Source organism: Zingiber officinale, chromosome 5A (genome assembly GCF_018446385.1).
Source record: "Zingiber officinale cultivar Zhangliang chromosome 5A, Zo_v1.1, whole genome shotgun sequence".
In the NCBI taxonomy this organism is placed as follows: Eukaryota; Viridiplantae; Streptophyta; class Magnoliopsida; order Zingiberales; family Zingiberaceae; genus Zingiber; species Zingiber officinale.
This window is the reverse complement of record NC_055994.1, coordinates 143,851,021-143,878,439: the sequence shown is the minus strand read 5'-3', so window position 1 is coordinate 143,878,439 and position 27,419 is coordinate 143,851,021. Positions and strand designations below refer to the sequence as shown.

Genomic DNA, 27,419 nt, shown 5'->3' with positions numbered 1-27,419 from the left:
TTGTGAAGTTAAGAAGCCTCAAAGGCACGCATACATTAAAGCTTGTTACACCATATATTCCTCTATACTTCTCTGCACATCTATACTCTCGCATACACATGCTGTGCCCTAGCTACTGAGAGGGGGGCGAGAGAGAGGCTTTCCTTTTCACTACTTCGTCTTCCTCGAGGCAGTTCTTGTAGCTGGCTTGTGGTTTCTGCATGCAAATCTCGGTTTGGAGATTTAGTTGAGGTATATACGGCGTCATGTATAGGGAGAGAGAAGCTGCTAGGTCAACTGCGCCTTCGCCGGATCTGTCTCTGCATATCGGCCCGCCGGCGACTGACAGCGCACCGGATTCTCCAGAGGCGGCGGGGAAGCCTCAATACTGCGGGCTCAGTACTGCTTCAGATCTTTGTTTTGCCACCACGCCGATCGACGGTACTCCAATCTATTTGAACGGGCACCAGCACCGACGGGAAGAGTGCTGCTGGAATCACGCTCTCCTGAGGGGAAGTCCCCTCCCGCTCGACTACCACAGCCACGCTTCCGCGCGCTTCCAGCAGGCGGCGCCGCCGGCCAGCTGGCTGGTGGGTCTGTCGTCGTCCGCGTCGAGCCTCTTCAGCTGCCACCGCCACCACCCGCAGGACGCCTCGCGCCGCGAGGTGACGATGAGGTCGAGGCTCATCCTGTCGTCCGGCTACCCGGCGGCGGTCGTGACGAGGCGCAGCGCGAGGGCGCCGAGGATGCGCTGGACGAGCAGCCTCCACGACCGATTCGTCCACGCCGTCGACCTTCTCGGCGGCCACGAGAGTACGTGCCACACACAGTGCATAGCTTGTTTTGGTAGCTCACTGCCGTTAATTAAAATCCGGCGACGGCCGTGGCCTGCAGGAGCTACACCAAAATCAATTCTGGAGCTGATGGATGTCAAGGATCTAACCCTAGCCCATGTCAAAAGTCACCTGCAGGTAAGTCAAGAGTTAATTAATGCTCTCCTTCTTCTTCTTCTCTCTCTCTAAACAGATAGATAGAGAGAGAGGCAGTTGCACAATTGCCAAGGTGTTTGTATGGTGGATGGATGGACGTAGTGATTGACTAAATCAACGACTGAATAATAATGGTCGTGTCGCTCCAAAGACAGGGGGACAGCCCCTTCATTCATTCATACAAAAGAAGCACAGCACAGCGACAGATTTAAAAAGACGCCATCATTTCACAATTATAAGAGCGAGAAGGGAGAGGGCGACCCCGGGAGTGATGTTAACAAAAGCATCAACCTCGTTGCTAATAAAATAGAGAAAGAATGAAAGTTTTTTTTTTATTTTTTTACACTTAAATTTGCTTCTCTCTCTGCAGATGTACAGAACCATTAAGTCGACTGACAGACCTGCAGTTTCGTCAGGTAAACTAGGCCTTCCGTCTCTCTTTTGCTCAAGTTGCTTTGTGGTAACTTCTCGGTTGTGACTAAATGCATGTGAAATTAATCAAGGTCGATCGGATGGCTCCATCGATGAAGATTTGGCAGCAGGTAACTGTAATCAGACAGTAGCGAACGGCTTAGACGCACACAAACAGAATCAGGAGTTGGACTCGGCTCTCATGTGGAATAATAATACTTCATCATCAAGGTAATTGATTTTTCTTGCTTTCTTTTTTAATGTTAGAATATAAAGATTACAAGATTGACTCCGAGTTCCCGGTGCAGAGAGCTGCTGCTGCCATGGCAGCTTTAACTTTTCTTCCTCCTTGCTCCTTTTATGTTGTTTGAGATCTAATGCGGAAACTTAATTAAAGTAGCTAGAAGACTGAGAGATAAGGAAGAGTTGAATGGTCGGAAAGTAAATGATAGTCCTTGCTTGGGTTATGACACCTTTGTCAGTGTTTTCTTTGCGAATATCGAGCTTTTTACATGGCATTTATGCTTAAAAAAATGCCATGTATCTACGTATAGTAATTTATGTATTCACCAATAGGGACTAATATAGTGACTTGTGAATCTAAAGTTAAATCTTCAAAAGCTTATTTGACTGAAATTAAAATACTCATTATATTCCAGTCGACAATCTTCTTAATTCAGGAATTGTTCATCATCTTGATTAAACCTTTCCAAAGTTAGGTCGAGCTTTTTCTCCTTCAAACAGTTGTTGTGCTAGGGAAACTAAATCTTCACCTATGATCTTGTCTATTTATATATATTTTAAGCACCTCGTTTATACATGAATTGAACTAATTAAATACATAAAAATTGCAATAGTATTTATGACAAAACAATTGCATGCAGCATTTATTTACAAACAAACACATAGGTGTGTAATTTGAAAGTTTCACTTTGAGTTCTGGTGACCGTAGAAAACCAATTCCATTAACTAATGTAGCACACAAAATTACTTATTTTTTCCCTCAAAAAAACATATCTATTTTCTGTCAAAAGATAGTATTTTTTTTTATGTTATTTTAAAATTAACAAGAGCTTCTGTATGCGTTACTACAAATTTAATTTCAGTTAAAATTTTCCTGATTCAAGACTGTTTTTTTGCGATATCTATGAATCATAAATGTAATATATTTACCAAATAAATTAAGGTTATTTTTGGACATTGTAATCAAATTTATATGATTAAATCATGGTTAATTGTATTATTGTTAACAAGTTGGTAACTCTCATTTTTTTTTTGCTTTGAATAGTAAAGGATTATACTTAAATATTGATCAAATAGAAGGCTTTGATAATTATTTCATAAAAATTGAGGTATAATTATTAATACTAAAGAATGAATGTACTGATTAACTATATCAGGTAATATTTATTTTACATGTTGGTTAACATATTTTTCCTTATCAAAATTGATTAGCTATTAAATCATAATTCAATAAGAAAATAGTGTAAAGAATGCAATGCTATCGAAGTGGAATCCACTTTTCTTTTTGTTTTTGCATAATTTGAATTTTATTTTCAAAATATATTTTAATTAAATTCTACCAAAATAAAATATGTCTGTTTCTCAAGTTCATTATGCTTTACATTGCATGTAGAATGATTAAAAACATGATATGAAAATTAATAAATGCCCAAATAAACATTAATTTAGAGGGAAGACTCAAACAATTTTGGAATTATTAGAATAGGAAAATGAATTGATAAGAAATAAATATTAATGATCAATAGTGGATCAAAAATTATAGATAAAAAATAAAATATAAATATGATAACTTAATGTCGATATTAATATTTAATGAATTACAAAGTGCATGTCATCGAATAATACCAAGGAAAGCATGAATGTTAAGATATTAAGTTATATTTATAATTTTGGGCTTTTAGTTGTCTAAGATAACTCATGAACTTAAGTATATCCATATACCACATTTAACTATGGTTTTATTACGCATATTTGAGCTAAATATAATTTAACCGAGGTGAATATGGCTCCACCATGCTAATTGTCCTTTTTTTTTTTCCAAATTCAATACATCTACAAGTCTTGAGTTACTTGATGTGAGGTGGTTCAATTCATCAAGTTCGATGACTCTATTTTGATTTCCTCAGTCAACTAATAAAGTCTCGGAATGATTGGATGGCAAAATTGTTATTAAATCTAAGTTTTCATGTAAAATAATTATAATTTATATTTTCTACACAAGTTTGTATAGGATCAAAAATTCCAATAGTTTCTCCCCCAAGCAACGATGTCATGGTCATACCCTCAACAATAGATCAGGTATGCATCTAGAGTTCGAGACTCAATTGCGACGTATTATGGGGGATTTTTTTTCCTCCAATGAATAGCGAATCCAAGAACGTTAGCTATTAGGATGAGCCTCCAAGACCACTTCCCGATTTACTTTGATGGTTGGTGTCATGGTTAGGCCTTTCACCCATAGATCAGGCATCTGAAGTTTGAGACTGAGTTATGACGTATTGTGAGAGATTTTTTCCTCCAATGGGTAGCAAACCTGAGAACGCTAGTTGTTAGGATGAGCCTCTACGAGCGTTTTTCAATTTATCTTAGTGGTTGGTGAGAAATTTTTGTGGAGCCAATCCAATTACCCTTAGAATTAGTCGTGCCTTGATACTTGGTACCAACTAAAGTAAAAAATTAAAAAAATTCAATAGTTTATATTCAAAACCAAGTTTCATTTTATTTTTCTAATGTGAATGGCATATTTCTCTCATTTTGTTACATGTATAATATGGATTAGAATTACATTTTTTTTGGTTGATGAATGAGCAATTATAGTGATTTTATACTTTTAATGATAAGTTGGGCTAAATATTATGATTTTTTTTCATTAGCGAACCTAATGTTTTTATTCACAATTAACAAACTTTTAATAATGATCATTTAGTACTAATTGTACGTGATTAAGTTCAATAGTTTCCCAGTGATTATTCATTTATATTAATGAATGGAATTGTTATTTTGTTCCAATTAATATGCAACATAATAAATATTTTGGAACCAAAGTTACCATCCTAACTTCTCACTCCATAATGACAATTAAGGTAATTTTGAGTATTGAGTAAGATAGATGCAGTTGTATCCTAATCATTTCATCTGAGTGTGGTTATATAATTAGTAATTGAGTTTTTCTAACATTTAAGGTACCTATCATACTAAGTATCAAATTAGTGTGTCAATACTATGCTTAGGTATGCCAAGTATGCATCAAGTGTGTCTATCATATACAAGCTATCATAGTTTTATTAGATATAAACACTCAAAACATACAATCAACATTCACTAGCTATAAACATGGCATGCTAATCATGAATCAACAAAAATGACATGAATATTAATCAAGTATTCTACCAATCCAACTCTTGCAAATACGACAATAACAATAACAACCAAGCATATCCCACTAGGTGGGATTGAATATATGGATTCTTTTACAAGATTAGCTAGCTCTATCCCATACTATATCATTATTTATATTTAAATAAAATATATTTTATTTTATTGTTGCTATTAAGAATTTTTTTGATCTTCCTCTTCTTGTTTGATATGAACATTTGTCATAATTTTACATTGCTTAATTAGAGTATTTATTGGTCATCTAAGTACATGCTTGTATCATCTTTATAAACATGTCTTCTAGAGTTTTTCCTCAATAGGTGTAACCACAACTTTGTCTCTAATATGTTCATTTATTATCCTGTCTATCCTTGTATATCCACACATCTATCTTAATATTCTCATCTCTACAACTTTTATCTTATGCTTATGTGCTCGCGTCATAGCTTAATATGCAACTCCATACAACATAGCATGTCTAACTGTTGTTTTATAAAAAAAATTTCGAGCCTTAAAGATACTTTACGAACACAAAGAAAACCTGAAATTCTCCTCTATTTCAATCATTCCACTTGTATTCTATGTAAGACATATTTCTTAATCCCTTTATTCTTTTGCAAAAATAATTCTAAATACTTAAAACTCTCAGTTACAAATAACTCCTTATCCCCCTATCCCACCACAAGAAAATAGAGCTTTAGAGACAAAAAATTTCATCTTTGAAATCTATTTTTCTTTCTCTAAAGAATGTTTGAAATGGAATATTTTGTCTCAAAATTCCGTTATTGAAAGTCTCGTAGCTAATTTTGAGACCGAAATATTCCGTCTCTAATTTCATAAATGGATTGAAAAATTATTTATAAATCTAGTTTTAATTTGACCAAATGAAAGTAATTTTGAATACAAATTCAGTTTCTAATTTTTTTTAAAATATGTTATTATTAGTTGGTCTCAAATTATATAACAAATATAATTTTAATCTATTTATAAACCTATATATAAATTTTGTCTCTAATTTTATTTTCAATCTGTCATTAGTCCGTCTCAAATGATATAATAAATAATATTAATCTATTTATAATCCTATTTATAAATTTATATATAAATTCTTTCTGTAATTTTATTTTAATTCTGTCATTAGTCTAACTCAAATAATATATCACAAATAATTTTAATGTTTATAAATTTATTTACAAAATTCATATTTAAATTTATCACTAAATTTTTATTATATTTTATTTCTATATTTCTCATCTACATATTATTTTACCAGAAGCAATCACACATTTCAAATAAATTAAAAATATTTAAAATAATTAATTTTTAATCCAAAAGTATCATATAATTAACATCAAGATAAATAAATACTCACATTATCCAAATATTCACATCATCCAAATATTCATATCATCCAACTAATTTTAATCTTTATTTCATTTATTATGACACTCATGGGGACAATATCCTTCTGGATATAAATAATTTGTATATTCCATCTCTTGACTCATCTTACGAACCATCTCCTTGAGATTCTTCTCTTTGTCTACCTCCCTCAATAAGTTTTTCTTCCCTCTGCATATTTTTTGTGATAATGATTTCCTACTTTTTTTTAGCTTTCAATGATTTCTTTCTCTATCTTCTTACTAGTAGCACACATGTCTTCAATTTTTTTTTGATAGTTCTGTGTTCTCATTAGAGCACATTTCATTGGAACTTCCATTATATGATCTTCCAAAGTGTTGATTGCATCTAAATCCATACACCCTCCTCTTACATTGTGTTGAGAATACGAAATCCAATATTAAAAATACATGGAAAAGATCATGAGTTTAAAAAATAAAAGATATCTCATTGGTATGATGCTTTTTGGGTAGAGCCCAAAAATAAATTCATAAGGGCTTAGGCCCAAAATGGGTAATATCATATCATTGTGAAGATACATGTCAAAAGTGGACAATATCATATAATTGTAGAGATATGTGAATTCTTTTGGCCCTAACACTTTGATCACTCATTACATCATACCATGATTTGAGATTGAATGAAAGATAAGTAGAATGATCATCAATATTTTATCTTTCTTTATATTGTTCATGTCCATATTACAATAATTTATATTAGTTTAGTAAATATAAAAACAAACAAGTGAGATGTCAATATGATATAATAAAATATTAATGAACAATTAACTATATTAACCTACACTAACTCGAGCCGATTTGTTGTCCACAGACTCTCCAATACCTTTCTTCCTTTTATACATTCGTTCAAAAATCTCAAATTCATCCACTTCTCATCCTAAATCTATTGGCGTAGCGGAGACCGGCAAGAGGGAGGTGAATTGCTGTAGACAAAAATGAAACTACCCTCCTCGGATTTCAACTCAGAATAAATACAGTAGAAAAATAGTAGAGACAGAAAATAGAAGCAGAAACAGAAATTTAACCTGGTTACAACCAAGAGGGTTGTTAATCCAGGGCAGTGAAAAGCGCACTAAGAAAATTCTCCTTCTCTGAAGGCGGAGAAGCCTTTTACACTCTTAATTGCTCAGAACTACTGCTAGGAATTGCTTACAGATTGATTGTTTGAGTTGTTGTTGAATTCCTAGCTCCAGGGGCCTTTATAGCTCCTGGAAAGTCTATCCCGAGGGTCCAAGGCGCCTCCAACAACGTTCAAGGCGCCTCCAGCTCGGTCAGTGGATAAAACTTTATCCGCAGCGTAAACGGTCAAATCTGACCTGTTGAAGGCGCCTTCAACAGGGTTGAAGCCGCCTTCAAGATGGAGACGCCTCCAAGCCTGCTGGAGGCGCCTCCAAGCTGGCAGCTCCATTTTTCAACTCGGTTTCTTCAGCTTCCGACGCTCCGTTCTTTTGGGTGATTGTGGCCAACCGGAATAGGGCTCACCCGAACCCAATTCCCGGCCTTCTCCTCGAGTAGCCTTCCATCCTGGCTTAACGTTCCTCGAACGCCGCGCACGCTCTTCACGCCCACCGGAGTACTCTTCCGCAGCTCTCTCGTCCTTCGGACGCACCGAGCCCGTCGGCTCCCTTCCCATGCCGTCCTTCTCGCTAGCTGCGTCTTCCGCTCGACTTCCTGTGCTCCTAAGCTCCCGCACACTTAGACACAGGGATCAAACACAGCAGGACCTAACCAACTTGGTTGATCACATCAAAACTACCACGGGGTCCAACAATCTTCCCCTTTTTGATGTGCATCAACCCAAGTTCAAGTTAGGGTCAAAATAGACATAAATAGTAATTTTTAAAGAAAAAATTACTAAACTAACATATTTAAGCATAATTTTGAAATGAATAAAATTGCAACACATCTTCAAAAAAATAGGTAAAATTTTCATTTTCGTAATTCTCCTTACTCCCCCTAAACTTGCACCTTACTCTCCCCCTTTCATCACAGCAAAAATGGGGTCTTGAAGCAAGAAAAAAAATTTAAATAAAATTGAAGTTTTTGAAAATTTTCTAAGTAAAAATGATTTTTTGACAAAAAAATATCGAAGTGAAATTGAATTTTTAAAAAAATTCTAAGTAAAAAAAAATACTAAGTAAACGTTTTAAATGTTCCAAAAAAAAACAGTCTAAGTCAAATGAAGTTTTCTTGAATAGTTCCAAAAAAAATTTTAAGTTAAAAAAATCTAAGTTAAACTAAATTTTTTTTTTTAAAAAAAAAATTCTAAGTAAGAATTTTCAAAGAAATTCAAAAAAAAATTTGTTTGTTAAACTTTCAAAACATTATTTAATTCTTGTTTTTCATGCTTTTTCAGAAAGTTAATTAAACATTTTCTTTCAATATTTTAGCTTCCAGGTCGTGGCGAGGTATTAGGCCTTCTTGGTTATTGGAGCAACAACCACTTCCTTAGACAAAGCTTCCATAAAGAATTTCAATGTTTAATTTTCTTACTTTAAAGCTTTTAACTTAAAAGAGATTAAATTAGAACAGATTTTGGAACCCAATGGAGGTTCCTTTCTACTAGATTAATCAGATATTTAGGGGGTACATAAATTTTGGGCACTTTTCTAAGTTGACCCTGATGATTTCTAATGTACCAGTTTAATTTTCCATAAGTTCTTAATTTTGATTTAGGAAATTTATTTAAGCATGCATCAGATTTCAATTTTTCAATTTCTAATGTTAATTTATCATTTTCTGATTTTATATGATCGTACATTTCAAGTGGACATGCTTTTGCTAATTTTATTTTTAATTCTTTATTTTCTTTTTCTAATTCGAATAAATCTTTAGAAAGCGATTTAATAAACCGAAAAGACTGGGAAGGGGGTTAGATTGCGTACCTTACTTACCTGATCTGGTGATGCTCCCCCTTCACTGCTGCTTTCTCCTTCTGATGTTCCTCCCCCTTCATCGATGCTCATCTCTGAGCTTGAGTCTTCTTCCGACTGATGGTTCGCCATTAGCGCTAACCCCGAGAATTCTTCGATGTCTGACTCAGAGGTTGACGAATCTGACCAGGTAGCCTTTAGGTTCTTGTGCTTGGAGGGTTTTGGCTTCTTGTATTTTGACTTTACCCTATCTTTCTCCTTTCTCTTTAGCTTTGGGCAGTCATCTTTGATGTGCGCCTCTTCGTTGCAGTTGTAGCAGCGAACCATCCTCTTCTTTCGATGATGCCTCTGCGATTTAAATTTATTAGTACTGAAAAACTTATTGAAGCGTCTTACCAGTAGTGCCGCTTCGGATTCATCGACTGAGGCTTCGGAGTCAGAACTGTTCATCTTTGCCTTTAAGGCAATGTTCTGACTTGTCTTCTCTGCTCCGTTGGGTTCTGAAACTCGAGATTCGTGAAGTTCAAAAGTGGAAAATAATTGTTCTAAAGTACTTACCTCGAGGTCCTTAGAGATGTAATACGTATCTACTAAGGAGGCCCACTCTGGAGTTCACAGGAAGGCATTGAGCGCGTATTGGATAGAATCCCGGTTGGTTATCTCTTCTCCAAGGTTCGTTAGTTGCATTATCAGCTCCTTGATTCTCGCTTGGAGTTGCGCTACCTTCTCGCCTTGGTTCATCCGGAGGTTCGTTAGCTGGTTCCGGAGGATGTCGCGCTTCGCTAGCTTCGCTTCGGAAGTACCTTCGTGAAGCTCCAGGAATTTTTCCCAGAGATCTTTCGCGGAGTCGTAGCTTCCAATCCGATTTACCTCCTGCGGCGGTAGAACACTGAGTAGGTGGAACTTAGCCTTTCCGTTGGCGACGAAATCTGCTTGCTCCTTTTTCATCTAGGTATTTTCCTCCTTATCTTTCGGAACTGCATAGCCATATTTCATTATTAACAGAATGTCAAATTCGGTTTTAAAATATACCTCCATTTTGCGCTTCCAGGTGGTGAAGTCTCCGTCGAACTTCGGGGGATGGATGTTCGCTCCGGCCATCGTCTTGATCGTAGTGCTTCAGTTGGCGGTTAGTCCTTCTGAGGCGATCAGGCTCTGATACCACTTGTTGGCGCAGCGGAGACCGGCAAGAGGGGGGTGAATTGCTGTAGACAAAAAATGAAACTACCCTCCTCGGATTTCAACTCAGAATAAATGCAGTAGAAAAATAGTAGAGACAGAAAATAGAAGCAGAAACAGAAATTTAACCTGGTTACAACCAAGAGGGTTGTTAATCCAGGGCAGTGAAAAGTGCACTAAGAAAATTTTCCTTCTCTGAAGGCGGAGAAGCCTTTTACACTCTTAATTGCTCAGAACTACTGCTAGGAATTGCTTACAGATTGATTGCTTGAGTTGTTGTTGAATTTCTAGCTCCATGGGCCTTTTTATAGCTCCTGGAAAGTCTATCCCGAGGGTCCAAGGCGCCTCCAACAACGTTCAAGGCGTCTCTAGCTCGGTCAGCGGATAAAACTTTATCCGCAGCGTAAACGGTCAAATCTGACCTGTTGAAGATGCCTTCAACAGGGTTGAAGGCGCCTTCAAGATGGAGGCACCTCCAAGCCTGCTGGAGGCGCCTCCAAGCTGGCAGCTCCATTTTTCAGCTTAGTTTCTTCAGCTTCCGACGCTTCGTTCTTTTGGGTGATTATGGCCAACCGGAATAGGGCTCACCCGAACCCAATTCCCGGCCTTCTCCTCGAGCAGCCTTCCGTCCCGGCTTAACGTCCCTCGAACGCCGCGCACGCTTTTCACGCCCACCGGAGTACTCTTCCGCAGCTCTCTCGTCCTTCGGACGCACCGAGCCCGTCGGCTCCCTTCCCGTGCCGTCCTTCTCGCTAGTTGCGTCTTCCGCTCGACTTCCTGTGCTCCTAAGCTCCTGCACACTCAGACACAGGGATCAAACACAACAGGACCTAACCAACTTGGTTGATTGCATCAAAACTACCATGGGGTCCAATAAAATCTTTTTCCTATAATCTTATATAAATATATGTCAATATATAACAGATCATATGAGATAAATTGAATTTAAATCTAAATAAAATAAATTTAATAAATGAGATGTGTAAATTATTGAAATACACACATATAAAAGAGATTTACCAGCCTCTCATGGTGTGCTCCATCCTTCATTATTAGCCTCATTTTATCATTTTGGTAATAGACACATCCTTCATTATCATTTGGTAATTAAATCCCAATATATTTGTTAATAGACCCATCCTTCATTATCATTTTATTCATTAATATTTAATGGAATCTAAGACCCTTGATTAGGTTCTCTTCATTGAACTACTGATGGAACTACATTCTTCATATCGAGCTTCATTAATTACATCATTTTTTGAAACTTGTCTTCCCTCCTCATCCTTTGAAAATGTATGTAATTTACTAAATACAACATCAAGATAAAATTTGCACACCTATATTTCATTTGGTGTGTTGTCAAGTTCAGGCATTGTATCATATTGCCTACATACAACATCATTAAAGTAAATATTATGTAACTTAATGGGTTCTTCAAATTGAATATCATTAATAAGAATTAAATAAACATACTCATCTTGTATTATAAGAGATTGTCATCTCCATCGTCCTCTCCCCCTTGATCTTCCTTTGTTGGAATGAATATCCTTTGTCCTTCTATTTGACATCCTGCACCACATAAATAAAAAATTTAGCAAACAAAATTTAGCAAAAGATTTTAGCAAAAGAGAATATAAGAAAAAAATTCAACAAACAAGAATTGCAATAAAAAACAAATAAAATTCATCAAATAAAAATTCTTGTAGGACTTTCCTATAGTAAATTATATGGATAAGGTGGTACTTTAATGACCAAATGAGTTAAATTTTTCTGTGCATAATCCAAGCTGCACATTGCATGGATATAAGGTGAATGAATGACAAGTGCGATCAAAATGCTTCTAAGCTTCACCATGAGATGGGTGTGACATTTTTTAATCTACACAATGATTTTTTGTATGTCAAGTCATCCATTGACAAGTATATGTAGATGCATAAAGCCTCTTAAGTCTTGGTATTAATAACAAGTACCATAAGACATGACAAGATACTTCCTTTCTCACTCTAGAAGAATCTTCAGTTTGTATTTGGGATGAAAGAAAATGAGGCATTCTTTGTAGTCCTTCATTCGTCATAAAATAGACACAATTATTCACGTATCCACAATTTTCTTATAACCAAGTCGAATATTGACAAGTTGTTTTTTTTATATATAAATTTGATAGTAAATTATCATTTTCTGATAACATGCTTTTTATTATTGACACAAGTGTATCATAGCATGTCTTAGATAGATTATACTCAGACTTAAGATTTAACAATTGTGTCATGGCTAAAAATTTAGTGTGATTTTTGCAACCATTCCATAGTGGTTCATCGGCATCCTTTAAAAAGTTAAAAAATTTCTATGCATTATAGTTTAGTGGTTGTTCATTACTTATTGAAGTCCAATCAAAATCTTGATCAGTACCCTCAATCACCATAGTTTCATAATGAGGTCTTTCTTCATTATGAACTCTTTCAGAATCAATAGAATCATTAGTTTTCTTTAATGGCGTTCGACAAAACAATTCATTGTCGGAGATTTTCGGGGGCTTAGTTGAATTTAAATTATGCAAAATAAATTTAATTTATCTGTTGAAATGACCTGAGCTCATAATCTCAGGCTGCCAGCAGGGGCTGGTATCTGCTAAGTGTTGAACGCAGGCTTCACAGTGGCCGACCTGGCGAAATAGACTAAGACCGACCGAGTGAAGAGGTTGACTGAGTGAAGAGGTCGACTGAGTGAAGCTTAAGGCTGATTGAGTGACGAGATCGACCGAGTAAAGCTTAAGGCCGACCAAAAATAGAGACTTAGGCCGACCGAGCGAAGAGGTCGACCGAGTGAAGAGGCCGACTGAGTGAAGAGGCTGACCAAGCGAAGCTTAAGGCCGATTGAGTGACGAGGCTGACCGAGTGAAGCTTAAGGACGATCGAGTGAAGAGTAAGCTTTTGCTGAGCCAATTGCAAGCTTCTGCTGAGCGAGTTGCTGCCGAGCGAATTGCAGGCTTCTACCGAGCAAGTTGTTGTCGAACAAATTACAGGCTTCTGTCGAGCAAATTGCTGCTGAATAGTAGAGTGAATCCTAGAAAGTGGTCAGACGAGTGAACTGAGTAAATCGAGGCCTGCGATGAACGCAGTTTCCTTGAAACAGATTTGCCCCACCTCCGGCTGTACTTCAAGGCTTTCTCAGATCGTCTGTTTCCCAGGATACAACGACGAATCGTGATTCTCCCCAAGCACTGAGGGTCACGGGGAACTGAAAAGTACCCAAACTATCACAGGCACTTCGTCGAGCAAAAGTTGCACAACAAAGGAGGAGGGAACGTAGGCGGAGAGCTTCTGCTACTTTTCTATGTGCATAACCTTTTGCTTGTGGTCGCAACCTCCTTATATAGGAGCTCAGACCAATGACAGCATTAATGATCATTTAATGATCATTATTTGCGATCTGTGTAATGCCAATGTTTTCGCTTGGCTACATTAATCTTTCTTTAATGCATCCGTTACATAAGCAGCAAAAAAGTTTACATGGTAAAATGTTGGTTGTTCCTCTTAGGCAAATTTTATCTCGACCGGTCCGACATTCGGCGCGTGCAGGTCATGCCCACACATGAGTCAATATGGTTCAATATAATCCGGGTCCTGGATTTGCACCCCCACCTTGCGCACCCACACATGAGAGAGAGCCTCTCCCCATACATTTGTTCACATCCTCAATGCATGTGAATTAATATAAACCAACCTATTTGCCTTAGAGCTCCCAATATGGGACTAAAGTCCCATTCACAATGGAGCTCCATTCCTCTTCTACCTCTTCTCCATTAATAAACCTCCAACAATCCCCCACATGAATGGAGATAGAGTATGTGATAACTTTCAGCAGTTGAGTCCAGTATAAGACAAGTAGGTTTTACCCTTTGAACCTCCCTTGTGAAGATCTGTTTGCTTACTGGCTGATAGTAGACACAATGTCCTTGAGCTATTCTACCGTTTGTGTAAGCATTGACATATCTCACTCAAGACTCTTCCTGATACAACTCAGTTCTCATGAGTGTGTTCATTCTTGGCCATGAACACGCCCGGTTCTGTGAGAAGCTCTAAGAATTGTGCCTCCAATTCTCTTCGAAGCGGCCCCACTTCTTTCTCGCATATGTGATCCCTTAAGAGTATTCCACATTACTCTTATTGGATCATCAAAAGTCATGTGCTTAACTTCCATCCTTCACTGATTCATTGGGTCGTTACCTCACAGTGTGTCTAGTCAGTGTAAATTAGTTGTTCCTTTGAACCTGATTCTTGGGATATCCAGTCAGCATAGGTTGGGTGTCCTCTGCACTGAACGCTGATGTAGTATCACCCTGGGTGAATTTCTCAAGAATCTTGTCCACGTAATGTGACTGACTAAGAACAAGCCTTTCTGTTGTTCTAAGAATTTTTATTCCTAAAATCACATCATCTAGGTTCATGTCTTTCATGTCAAATCTTGAGTTCAACATATCTTTAGTGGATTTGATTATCTTATCATTACTCCTAATGATAAGTATGTCATCTACATATAGGCACAAGATAACATAGTCATTTTCTGTGATTTTCACGTAGACACATTTATCACATTCATTAATCTTAAATCCACATTCCTTCATGACATTATTAAATTTCTCATGCCACTGCTTTGGTGCTTGTTTCAAGTCATATAATGACTTCATTATATTATTGTTGGTTGCTACTCGGAAAACCTAATGGTTCCACTGTACAAAAATTTTGTGCAAAGGTCTGAACCTTTTCCTAGCTACCATGTGTTCTTTTAAATTAAACTTGGATCGCCTGCGGAACTTAACACGTTTGATCCAAAGTTTAATCTATTTGTTCTTTTAGGTTTAGACTCGGATCTCCTGCGGAACTTAACACGTTCGATCCAAATCACCTAAGTTATTAATTTTATTAAATATTAGTTTCCAAAATTGGCTTCCAGGAAAACATGGCGAGGCACATGGCCTTCTTGGATATGGGAACAACCACCACCGCCTAGACAAAGCCTTTTAAGGAAAGTTAATATTTAATTTCCTTAAATAACTTTAGGTCAACCGAAAAGAACAATCAAATCACAAGGAAAAGAAAAACAAAAGAACACAACATCGAAAACAAATTCGAAATACTAGAATCACATGCCTCTTGTATTTGGTATTATTTCCAAAAATAACTAGTATGATGCTGAAAGGAAAAATACTAGTTATACCTTTTAGAAAGACCTCCTGATCTTCTACCGTATTCCTCTTCTAACCTCGGACGTTGTGTGGGAAACGATCTTCCAAGATGAGGACCACCTAGCACCTTCTTCTTCTTCCTTCAAGTTTCGGCCAAGCACCAAAATCCAAGGATGAAGAACTTTTTCCACCAACTAAGCTCCAAGGGATGCAAGCTTTCTCTCCTTCTTCTTCTTCTTCTCCAAGTAGTATCCGGCCACCACAAAAGCTCCAAGCAAGGAAGAGTTTCGGCCACCACAAATAGGAAGAGAGGGAGAGAGGATGGCCGGCCACAACACCAAGGAAAAAGAGGGAGAGAATAATAGAGGTTGTATCTCATGAAGGCACCTCAACCCCCTCTTTTATATTCCTTAGCTTTGGAAAATAAGAAAATTTAATTACAATAAAATTTCCTTAACTTTCCTTGACAACAATTAATTAAGAAAAATTAAATACAATTTCCTAATCAATTATATCATGGCTGACCACCTCAATAAGAGCAAACAAGATAATTTAAATCAACAATTAAAATTCCTTATTTGTCTTCGAAAATTTTAAAAAATAAAATTTCCCTTTAAAATTCCTTCATGGTTGACAAAAAGAAATTTCTATAATTTTAATTTTTCTACATGTGAATAATTTATAAAGAAGAAAAATAAAATATCTTTCCAATCTACAAATAAGGAAAGAGATCTAATCTCTTTCTTTAATCTTTTGTAGATCCTTTTAAAAGAGATATTTTAATTTTTAATCTCTCCAATAAATTATATCTTTCACATAAGAAAAATTTAAAATTAAAATTCTTTTAAATGTAATGGGACCGGCCACCTAAGCTTGGGTTCAAGCTAGGGCCGGCCACCCATGAACCAAGGCTTGGCCGACCCTAGCTTGAACCACAAGCTAGCTTGGCCGGCCCCTACATCATGGGTACAAAGGTGGGTATAGGTGGGTATAGTACTCTATAAATAAGAGGCTACGATAGGGACCGAGAGGAGGAATTGGTTTTGGTCTCCCGATAAAATTAAGCATCCCGTGTTCGCCCCGAACACACAACTTAATTTTATCAATAATAATTCATTCCACTAGAGAACTATTATTGAACTACCGCACCAATCCCAAATTACATTTTTGGGCTCCTTCTTATTATGAGTGTGTTAGTCTCCCTATGTTTAAGATGTCGAATGTCCACTAATTAAGTGAGTTACTAACAACTCATTTAATTAATATCTTAATCCAAGAATAGTACCACTCAACCTTATCATCATGTCGGACTAAGTCCACATGCAGGGTTTAACATGACAATCCTTATGAGCTCCTCTTGAGGACATTATCAACCTAGTATCTCTAGGACACAGTTTCCTTTTATAATCAACAACACACACTATAAGTGATACCATTTCCCAACTTATCGGGCTTATTGATTTATCGAACTAAATCTCACCCATTGATAAATTAAAGAAATAAATATCAAATATATGTGCTTGTTATTATATTAGGATTAAGAACACACACTTCCATAATAACTGAGGTCTTTGTTCCTCTATAAAGTCAGTATAAAAGAAACGACCTCTAATGGTCCTACTCAATACACTCTAAGTGTACTAGTGTAATTATATAGTCAAGATAAACTAATTCCTAATTACACTACGACCTTCCTGTAGGACCGTTAGATTCGATAGAGGGGGGGGGTGAATATCGATTCGAAAAAACAAGAGTATAGGCGCAGCGGAAAAGTAAAATAGACACAGTTGTTTTACTTCGTTCGGAGCCTGTGACGACTCCTACTCGAAGGCCCGTGGTCCTTGACCACTTTCGTTGGGCAATCACTAGCAATTCGAAATAATGATTACAAAAGAACCGTACAGTGAATGCTAATGAAAACTAAAAACAAGATACCGACAAGAAGGGAAAAGAATGGAGCGTAGTGTCGGAGCTTTGTTGGCGTCGCACTGAACGTTGAGCAGCAAGACCAGCAGCAGAAGAATTCTCAGCTTGATTGATTGATTCTGAAGCTCTGGGGCTTTTTATATGCTGCCCAGAGCCTGGATCCTTCCGGCGCTGGAATGTGACGCACTGCACAAACCATGATGCTCCACGTGGCGACGACTCTACTGGATACGCCTCCGGATCCTTTGGCGCCGGATCCTTCCGGCGCCAGATCCACTCCGCGCCGACCACCTTGTTCCAAAACTCCCTTTCCCGCAAAACAAAGTTAGTCCGAGGCAAATGTATATCCTGTAAAGTTAGCACAGTTAAGGTTCAACGGATAATTAAAAGAGTATAACTTAGATTCCGTCTTCCGAGACCGGAATCTAGTCACGATCTCGACTTAGATATCCGAAATGGATCTAAGCCGGATCGACGCCTAATGTTCCCTTCCGGAACGCCTCACTCACTCCCTTCCATGACTTACCTTACACCGCCAGACGTCCGGCCACCTGCTGACTTCTCGCCAAGCGTCCGGCCAGCCCGTCGACCCGCTTGGACCTGGTTATCACCCGTCGACCTAGCTGGACTTCTCGCCAAGCGTCCGGTCACCGTCGACCATTGACTTCTCGCCACTATCCGGTCACCGTCGACCTAGTCGACTTCGTGCCGACATCCGGTCGTAGTTGGACTTTTCCTGCACACTTGATCAAGGTGTCAGACAACAACAAAACTAACTTAACCTATTTGTCATTCATCAAAACCTGGGTTAGACCGTTAGTGCTACCCGCACCAACAATTCCAATGGTTTGTTCCTTTCCATTTTGGTCGTGAGCTACTGTTTATAATTTATAAGGTACTGATAACATCATCTTCTGTATGTGGCACCACATACTATGTTATCTACAATATAAATTAATTGAACAACTATAACTAAATGTAGACAATTTGACCAAATGTGATTCTTTATTTAAAATAAATGTTTACAAAAGCTTAGGCTTTCAGTATACACTCTAACAATTTTCACGTAGACACATTTATCACGTTCATTAATCTTAAATCCACATTCCTTCATGGCATTATTAAATTTCTCATGCCACTGCTTTGGTGCTTGTTTCAAGTCATATAATGACTTCATCAATCTACATACCTTGTTTTTCTGTCCTGACATAGAAACCCCGACCCCTTAGGTTGCTCTATGTATATTTCTTCTTCTAAATCTTCGTTTAGAAAGGTAGTCTTTACATCCATCTGATGTATTTCGAGATTCCATAGAGCGACAATAACCAACAATACTCTAATGGAAGTTATCCTTGACATCGGAGAATACGTATCAAAGTAATCAAGACCTTCTCATTATCGGTATCCTTTGATTACCGATCTGGCCTTATACTTATCAATTATACCATCTAGCTTCATTTTCTTCTTGAAAATCCACTTACAACCTAGTGATTTACTTCCAGGAGGAAGATCCACAAATTTTCAAGTGTGATTTTGCAAGATAGAGTCTATCTCAGATGTAATTGTCTCTCTCTAATGAGGTCCATCAGAAGAGCCTACAACTTCTGAGTAACTTCAGATTTCGCTTTCTAACATGAAAGTAATAAAATCTGATCCATAGGATTTTTTTACCCGAGCTCTTTTGCTCAGTCTAAGCTCAACCTCCACTGGTTCCTCATCATCATCTTCACCTTGTCTTTCATATGCCCGATTTAAGGACCTAGCATCCTCTCGAATCTTATACGGAAACACATGCAAGAAGTATGAGGTATTTCTCGATTCTATTATCATGTTCTTCTGTATCTCCAGTATTTGTGATTCATATACAACAAACCGATAAGCATGCTATTCTGTGCATATCCAATAAATATGCAATCAACAGTTTTGGTCTTATCTTAATCATTTTCGGATCAGACACCAATACTTTGGCAAGACACCCCCACATTCATAAATATTTATAGGACAGTTGTCTTCCATTCCATAACTCATAAGGGCTCTTATCTATTTTCTTTCGGGACACCTTATTTAAAAGGTAATTAGCTGTTAACACAGCTTCCCCCCATATGAACTCTGGCAATCCAGAGCTCAATAGAAGAGCATTCATCATCTCCTTTAGAGTTTGATTCTTTCATTCAGCAAATCCATTTTGCTGAGAAGTATAAGGAGCTGTTGTCTCATGTCTGATCCCATGTTCAGCACACAATCAGTGACCGGTGATATGTATTCACTACCTCAGTCACTTCGAACCACCTTAATATTTTTTATTAAGTTGGTTTTCAACCTTATTTTTATAGAGAGTAAATTTCTCTATAGCTTCATCCTTACTTTTGAGAAGATACACATAATAGTATTTTTTGTGTTATCATCTACAAAAGTGACGAAGTATTTATTCCCACCATGTATTGGTGTACCTTTGAGGTCGCACACGTTAGTGTGAATTAGCTCAAGTGGTTCGTTGTTTCTTTCAATATGTTGAAAGGATGACCTTGTCATTTTTGCTTCAACACAAATCTCACACTTGTGTTTTAGGTCAAGGTGGAATGTAGGTATGCTTTGTATGTTTATTAATCTACGCAACATATCGTAGTTAACATGTCCTAGTCTACCATGCTACAAACACAAAGACTCAAGAATATAAGTGAAAAAGCTTTCATTTTTATTTATCTTAGGCATAATCACCATTACATTGAGCTTAAACAACCTATCAGATACATAGCCTCTTCCTACAAACATTTCATTCTTGGACAATACAACTTTGTCTGACTCAAAAACAATGCGAAAATCATGCTTGCTTAATAGTGATCCAGACACTAGATTCTTCAAGTCTCTGAAACATACAACATATTGTTCAGAATGAGGTCCTTGCCCGAGGTCATCTTTAACTCACTTTTCCTTGGCCCATGATGTTCGAGGTTGCTGAGTTCCCCATGAATAGTTATCTCCAGTGACTTCTTCAAAGTTGTGGAGCAACTCCTTATTGCAGCACACATGTCTGGTGGCTCCAATATCGATCCACCATTGATGCGGGTTTGAACCAACCAGGTTCAGTTCTGAGACCACTACGCAGAGGTCATCCATTTCTGGTTCCTCGTTCAGGTTGGCCTCTTGCGTCTTCTTCGGTTTCCTGCACTCTGAAGATTTGTGAAACACTCATTCACAGTTGAAGCACTTCCTAGAGAACTTCTTCTTGCTAATGCCTCCTCTGGGTCCCATCTTGGAAGATTTGGGGTTCTTCCATTTCGAGCTTTGACTGTGCTCGACCACGTTGACTTTCACAGTAGCCTGAGAGAACAACTTTCTCTCTGAACTCTTGTTGTCTTCTTCGATACGAAGTCTAACAATGAGTTCCTCCACATTCATCTCCTCTTGCTTGTGCTTCAGGTAGTTCTTGAAGTCCTTCCGGCCAGGAGGTAGCTTCTCAATGATAGCAGCCACCTATAAGGTTTCACTTAGAACCATCCCTTCTGAGTGGATCTCGTGTAAGATTGCTGAAGCTCTTGGACTTGGTTGATCACCGTCTTGGAGTCAACCATTTTGTAATCCAGGAATCGACCCAAGATGAACTTCTTGGCCCTTGCATCCTCCGTCTTGTACTTCTTGTCTAGGGACTCCCACAGCTCCTTAGCCGTTCTCTTCATGCTATACACAGCGTACAGCGAGTTGGCAAGGCAGTTGAGGATGTAGTTTCTACAAAGGAACTCAGAATGAGTCCATGCCTCCACTGCACTAATGGTCTTCGCATCAGCATCCTCAGCACGCTTGGGAGGGTCCTTGGTCAAGAACCGAGCTAGGTTGAGTATGGTCAAGTAGAAGTGCATCTTCTGCTGTCTTCTCTGGCTTTTCCCCATGATTGATTGACACAGTTCCAATCGGGGCAGAGGAAGCCTTCAGGTGTTGAGTTTGTTGCACCTCAACATTCTGTTCTGTGGTCATCTCAACAAAACCAGAATCTGTTTCAAGATTGTTCGATAAAACAATTCATTGCCAGAGATTTTTATAGACTTAATTGAATTTAAATTACAAAAAATAAATTCAACTTATCTGTTGAAATGACATGAGCTGATAATCTCAGGCTGCCAGCAAGGGCTGGTATTTGCCAAGTGCTGAACACAGGCTTCACAGTGGTCGACCGGGCGAAATAGGCTAAGGCCGACCGAGTGAAGAGGTCGACCGAGTGAAGAGATTGACTGAGCGAAGTTTAAGGCTGACCGAGTGACGAGGGCGACTGAGCAAACCTTAAGGCCGATCAAAAATAGGGGCTTAGGCTGACCGAGCGAAGAGGCCGACCAAGTGAAGAGGTCGACCGAGTGAAGCTTAAAGTCGACAGAGTGACGAGGCTAACGTAGCGAAGCTTAAGGCCGACTGAGTGAAGAGCAAGCTTTTTTCGAGCGAGTTGCTGCCGAGCGAGTTGCAGGCTTCTGCCGAGCGAGTTGCTGCCGAACAAGTTGCAGACTTCTATCGAGCGAATTGCTGCCGAATAGCAGAGTGAAGCCTAAAAAGTGGTCGGACGAGTGAATTGAGTAAACTGAGGCCTGCGATGAATGTAATTTCCTTGAAATAGATTCGTCCCACCTCCGGCTATGCTTCGAGACTTTCTTGGGTCATCTGTTTCCCAGGATACAACAGCGAATCATGATTCTCCCCAAGCACTGAGGGTCGTGGCGAATTGAGAGATACGCGAACAATCATGGGCACTTCGTCGAGCAAAAGTTGCACAACAGAGGTGGAGGGAACGCATGCGGGGAGCTTCTGTTGCTTTTCTATGTGCGTAACATTTTGCCTATGGTCGCAACTTCCTTATATAGGAGCTCAGACCAATGGAAACGTTAATGATCGTTTAATGATTATTATTTGCCAGCTGTGTAACGTCAATGTTTCACTTGGCTATATTAATCTTTCTTTAATACATCCGTTACACAAGTAGAAAAAAGTTTTGATTGTTCCGCTTGGGTAAATTTTGCCCCAACCGGTCCAGCATTCGACGCGCGCAGGTCATGCCCGCACACGAGTCAACATGGTTCAATGCAATCCGGACCCTAAATTTGCACCCCTTCTGCGCACCCATGCGAGAGAGTCTCTCCCCATGCATTTGTTTACATCCTTAATGCATGTGAATTAATATAAACCAACCTATTTTCCTTAGAGCCCCCAATGTGGGACTAAAGTCCCATTCACAATAGAGCTCTATGTCTCTTCCACCTCTTCTCCATTCACAAATCTCCAACAAATGGTTCACCATGTGCTTGTCATTGCTCGTAGCCACAAGTGAATCCATTTTTGACGAGGTGATAACACAAATCCTTTTCCTTTAAAAATTTTCTATTACGACACTTGTTGCATGAACATCTTTTTTTGTTATCATAAACACAAGTCGGATGCTCATAGGCAAACTTCAAGAATCTTTTGACCCCTTTAATAAACTCATTGAGAAGATAACCATTTCATCATTTTGACGCCGCATCTAATTACAACTTGTAGACATTTTTTGCATTTGTAGAAAATATACAAATATTTTTCATAAATAAAGCAGCGGCCCAGGCAGCGACTGCCATGCGATTTGGTCACGCACGTGGCCAAGGAGGTGGTTGATCACTGTGATTTAATCACTCACACATCCAATGTGGCTACCGCCTTAAGTGGTTATTTGGTCACGGGTGCGTCTACGATAGTGACGTCGACAAATGTAAGACAAATACAATTTCATGTCAGATTTTCTTTTGAATCTAAATTTATTTTTGTTTATAAAAAATTATTTTGTAAATTCATTTTTAGTTCGTTTTAAATTTCGTCTCAAATATTTTTTGTATGTTATATTTTATTTAAGTGCATCAAATTAGTAATTCCATAGTAAATCTATTTCTAATTTACTAAAATTTAAATGAATTTTAATTCTATTTTAAAAATCAATTTCTTAAGTCATATTTTCTTGTAGTGTCTTAATAATTGTCTCATTATGTCTAATATTGCTAAACTTAAATTCTCTATATTCTATCTTTACTCTACTAAGCCTAAACCTTTCACTTCTAGTATTTCTTGCTAAGATTCGACTTTAGTATTTACTCCTTCAAGTGTCTCATCTATCAAAATAATATCATCTACAATAATATGCATTGCGATATTATATCTTGGATGTGTCCAGTGAGTTCATCTATGATTAGTGTAAAAAGATAAGGACTTGGAGTTAATCTTTAATGTAACTCTATCTTTATGGAAAATACTTTAGTTAATCTATTTGAAGTCTTCACTCTTGTTATTACATTCTTATACATATCCTTAATTAGTTCAATATATATTTTGCTAATATCTCTCTTTTCTAAGTTCTCCATATAATTTTTCTTAGGACTCTATCATAAACTTTTTCTAGATCGACGAATACCATGTGTAAGGCTTACTTCTATTCTTGATTCTTTTCAATTAGTTGTGTAAGAAGATGTATAACTTCTATTGTTAACTTTATATACATAAATCTAAATTCATTTTCGGTCATCATAGTTTCCTTCCTTAGTGTTTTTTTTTTCTATTACCCTATAATTTATATAATTTTATACATCTCCTTTATTCTTATTTAAGGGAACTAGTGTACTTACTCTCCATTGATTAGATATTTTCTTAGTTTTCAATATCAAGTTAAATAACTTTGTGAGTCATTCAATACTTTGTTTCCTAAGACACTTCCATATCTCTATCGGAATATCATCTGGTCCAACTGTCTTTCTATTTTGCATCCTATTTAAAGTTTTCTCTACTTTTAAAATTTGAATTTTATGAAAAAAATTAAATTTCTATATTCATTTGACCTACTTAAATTGTTAAAATTAAGTTAATTATCTAAACTTTCATTAAAAAGTTGATAAAAATATATCTTTCATCATTTACTAGTATCCTATTGCACTCATCTTTAATACATCTGAATTATTTGGATAAAATCTCTTGTCTTCCTCTCTTTTACTTTAGATATTCTATAAATATCTCTTTTTTTTTTTTTAATCTAATTTTCGATATAAGTGTTCAAAAGTTTCATATTCACGTCTTTCTTGGTGTTACTATATATATATTTTAAAGTTTTTCTTATTTATAAAAGTATATAATTTTTTTATAGATTGTTCGTTAACTCTTACAAATACAAATATGAATTAAATATAGTATTTAACATGAGTGAAACCCTAGTTTATGTTCAAGGAATGAACTAACCATTCCTCTCTCATTTATTGAAACAACTTAACCCATTCAAAAAATAAAGAAATGGCAAATTTTGAAATCCAAAATAAGATGGGCCTTAATTGAGTTATTTTTTTTATTTTCTAGGAAATCATTTCATATACATTTTCTTGGCATTTATGATTGTATTCATTGAAGGTCTAAATAATTTATTGTTTTGTTGACCACTAACAATTATGGTTAAATTAATTATTTTTTTAATTATATCTTAAATCATCATTGTTATATACCCTTTGACTCCCAATAGTCATGTCTAAATATTATGAGCCTTGGGAGATTTTTTCCTAATGTTTTTTCTTCAATGTATCCAATTGCAATTTAAGGTTTTCATTTCAATCTTAAGTTTCTTAGCCCAAGAATGAATATGTACATTATCACTTCCTTTTTTTTGTCCTTAGTCCTACTCAATAAGTTAGTTAAACTAGAAATTACATAAAAAATTCATTAATTATATAAGAGTTGACTACGTCACCAATTTTGTGTGATACTCCCCCTTCACTAGTGCTACATCCCTCCCCATTATTTTTTGGTATGATATGATGATCCCATGTTGTAAATGCTACATATTCCTTCTTTGACGTTTCTTTTTCTTCTTTAGAGGAGAAGGATGTTTAGCCACAAGCGGCCCTTAAAGAAATGTTCTTTTCTAAATTTCATTGTATTTATTTTCTTTGGACAATCACTCTTTATATACCTCTCTTCATTTCAATTGAAGCATCTAACCAAAATAAAAGGAACATCTAATGTTAGCATGTCTAAGTCTTCTTAGGAGTTGTTCTAGAAGCTTATTTTAACTTGGACAAATTTAGTTCTCCCTTGAAGGTAGATGTAAAAATTCTACATAGCCTAAAACGTTTGTAGTGAGTATTTCTTCCCTAGCTATAGTTTGGGGCGCGAAGAATAGTTTCCCCCTCTAAAAGGGAAGGTGGTTCTAGTGGTTGGACTTTAAGACAAAGAAATGTTGGTGCAATTGTATTCCAAATGGCCAAGCTCGACTAAGTGATAATTGGGGAGATCGTTCATACAATCACATCTAAATTTGTCGAGATCAACCAAGATATTTTGATGTATAATCATAGGTTGTGTTTAATTAGCATCAATATGGTTTTACAAGTAGGTCAAGTTTGACATATATGATACTTTATAATTGAAGAAGTCAATAAATGTCGGCAGTGGAAAAGTCTAAGTAAATCAAAGTTGATATAACACTTGAAAATTAGAGAAGTACTTTCATGGAATAGTATGAATGAAATAGTGCAAACGTTTTGGAACAACCTAAATACATGTTCTAATAAAGATTTGACATTAAAGTATTTTTTGTGCACAATAAGATAAAATTTCTAGAGAAATTATTTTGCATTGTTCTTTTTTAATTAATGAAATTTCCATCCAAGTACATTTTTACTTAAACATAAACATGTTGTTTTTAATACTCACAAGTGTTCTTTATTAATTATTGCATCATTAGCTAGAATAATTAGAGTAAGTCTTTTAATTTGTATTATTCACCGATTAAACTCAGCTGAATCACTTTATATGTAACAATATTTAGTGAAATATTTGTTCTTACTTTTTCAAACAACCAACAGAGGCATTGGTATACAAATTAACACATCAAATGACGGCATCTATAGTGAGCTTCGATCATGTTCTCATTCTTCCCCATTTCAATCTGCACTACTTGAGGTATTTACTTCATTTTTCATATACACAGTGAAACATTGCACTTCTTCAACATTTCTAAAATTTTGATTGCAATTTCAACAGGATCTTAATTATTATACATCGAACGACTCAAATGGTTCATATCAAGAACACAACAGTCCTAACTTGGAGTTCACTTTGGGGAGATCAGATTGGCATGCTACATAGTTTCATGGTTCTTCATGTTAATTTGCTTTCAAATTATTCAAGACATCTAAGTCCACCATGAAGAACCAAGGAATGGATCAAGATTCTTAAAAGGATTTCCATTGTTAGTTAAGGTATTCTAATAGCAATGGATGGATACACTAACACGAGATTAGGTATTTTATGTTGTGTGTAAAAATTGGAGAATGCCTCAATATACCTTTTCCTAATTGCAACTTCAATATTTATGATTGTATGCATAATTGTTTTTAGTTTTTTGGTCGAATATTGTAATATAAAAGTTGTGAAGTCAAAGTATTAAAAAAACATCAATGTACTTTGTCTTGAATTGAGTTGTCAATGAATTGAAAGATGTTGATCCATATAACCTACGCTAATTCCATTTTCTATTATAAATATGAAATTCTTGTTTGGTCCAATGTATATTCAATTCACCAAACATATTATCAAAGTAAATATTTAATGGAAAAGAATAGGATTAGGAATATCTTTCTTCCATCAATTGTTTAAATAAATTTTTTTATCATGAGTTTTTAATAAGAAATAGCATGGGTGTATCCTTTTCTATGTGAATGAGAGAAACTAGGCTAATATTTGTATTGATTGGGTTCTAGGTGTCTTGAATGGGAAAGTGTGTTTTATCTTCTTACATTGCTAGAATATCCTATTCGATATGGTGGTTCCATATGGTTTGAATCAACATTTATGCTCAAGATCAATAGAACTTTCCTTCAAAATGTAACTATATATTGTGCTTCAAATGCAAGATTTCTTTAAGATTGGGATGATTTTGTGTATATAGTTGTTGGTGCAATCATACCCTAAGTGGTCGATTCAACCAAGTGATCGTGATGCATTTCAAAGGGTTAAGTTAGATTTATGTTGTATTCAGTGATAAGTTTTGCCAAGTGTGCAAGTGCATAAA

The 27,419-nt window shown here is 36.6% G+C and overlaps 1 protein-coding gene across 2 annotated transcripts; it reads left to right on the top strand.

Annotated features, from left to right (window-relative positions):
* Positions 1 to 26,807, top strand: LOC121982201 (probable transcription factor KAN2). Of its 2 annotated transcripts, XM_042535158.1 has the most exons (6): positions 3 to 792; positions 874 to 950; positions 1,339 to 1,384; positions 1,472 to 1,610; positions 26,212 to 26,308; positions 26,390 to 26,807. In XM_042535158.1, the coding sequence occupies exons 1-6, from the start codon at positions 246 to 248 to the stop codon at positions 26,492 to 26,494; spliced, it is 1,011 nt and encodes a 336-aa protein (XP_042391092.1). In that variant the 5' UTR covers positions 3 to 245; the 3' UTR covers positions 26,495 to 26,807. The 2 variants fall into 2 exon arrangements, with proteins under 2 accessions (XP_042391093.1, XP_042391092.1); XM_042535159.1 differs by lacking the exons at positions 26,212 to 26,308; positions 26,390 to 26,807 and adding an exon at positions 1,688 to 1,857 and having other exon boundaries at positions 1 to 792.
* Positions 26,808 to 27,419: the final 612 nt, after the last annotated feature.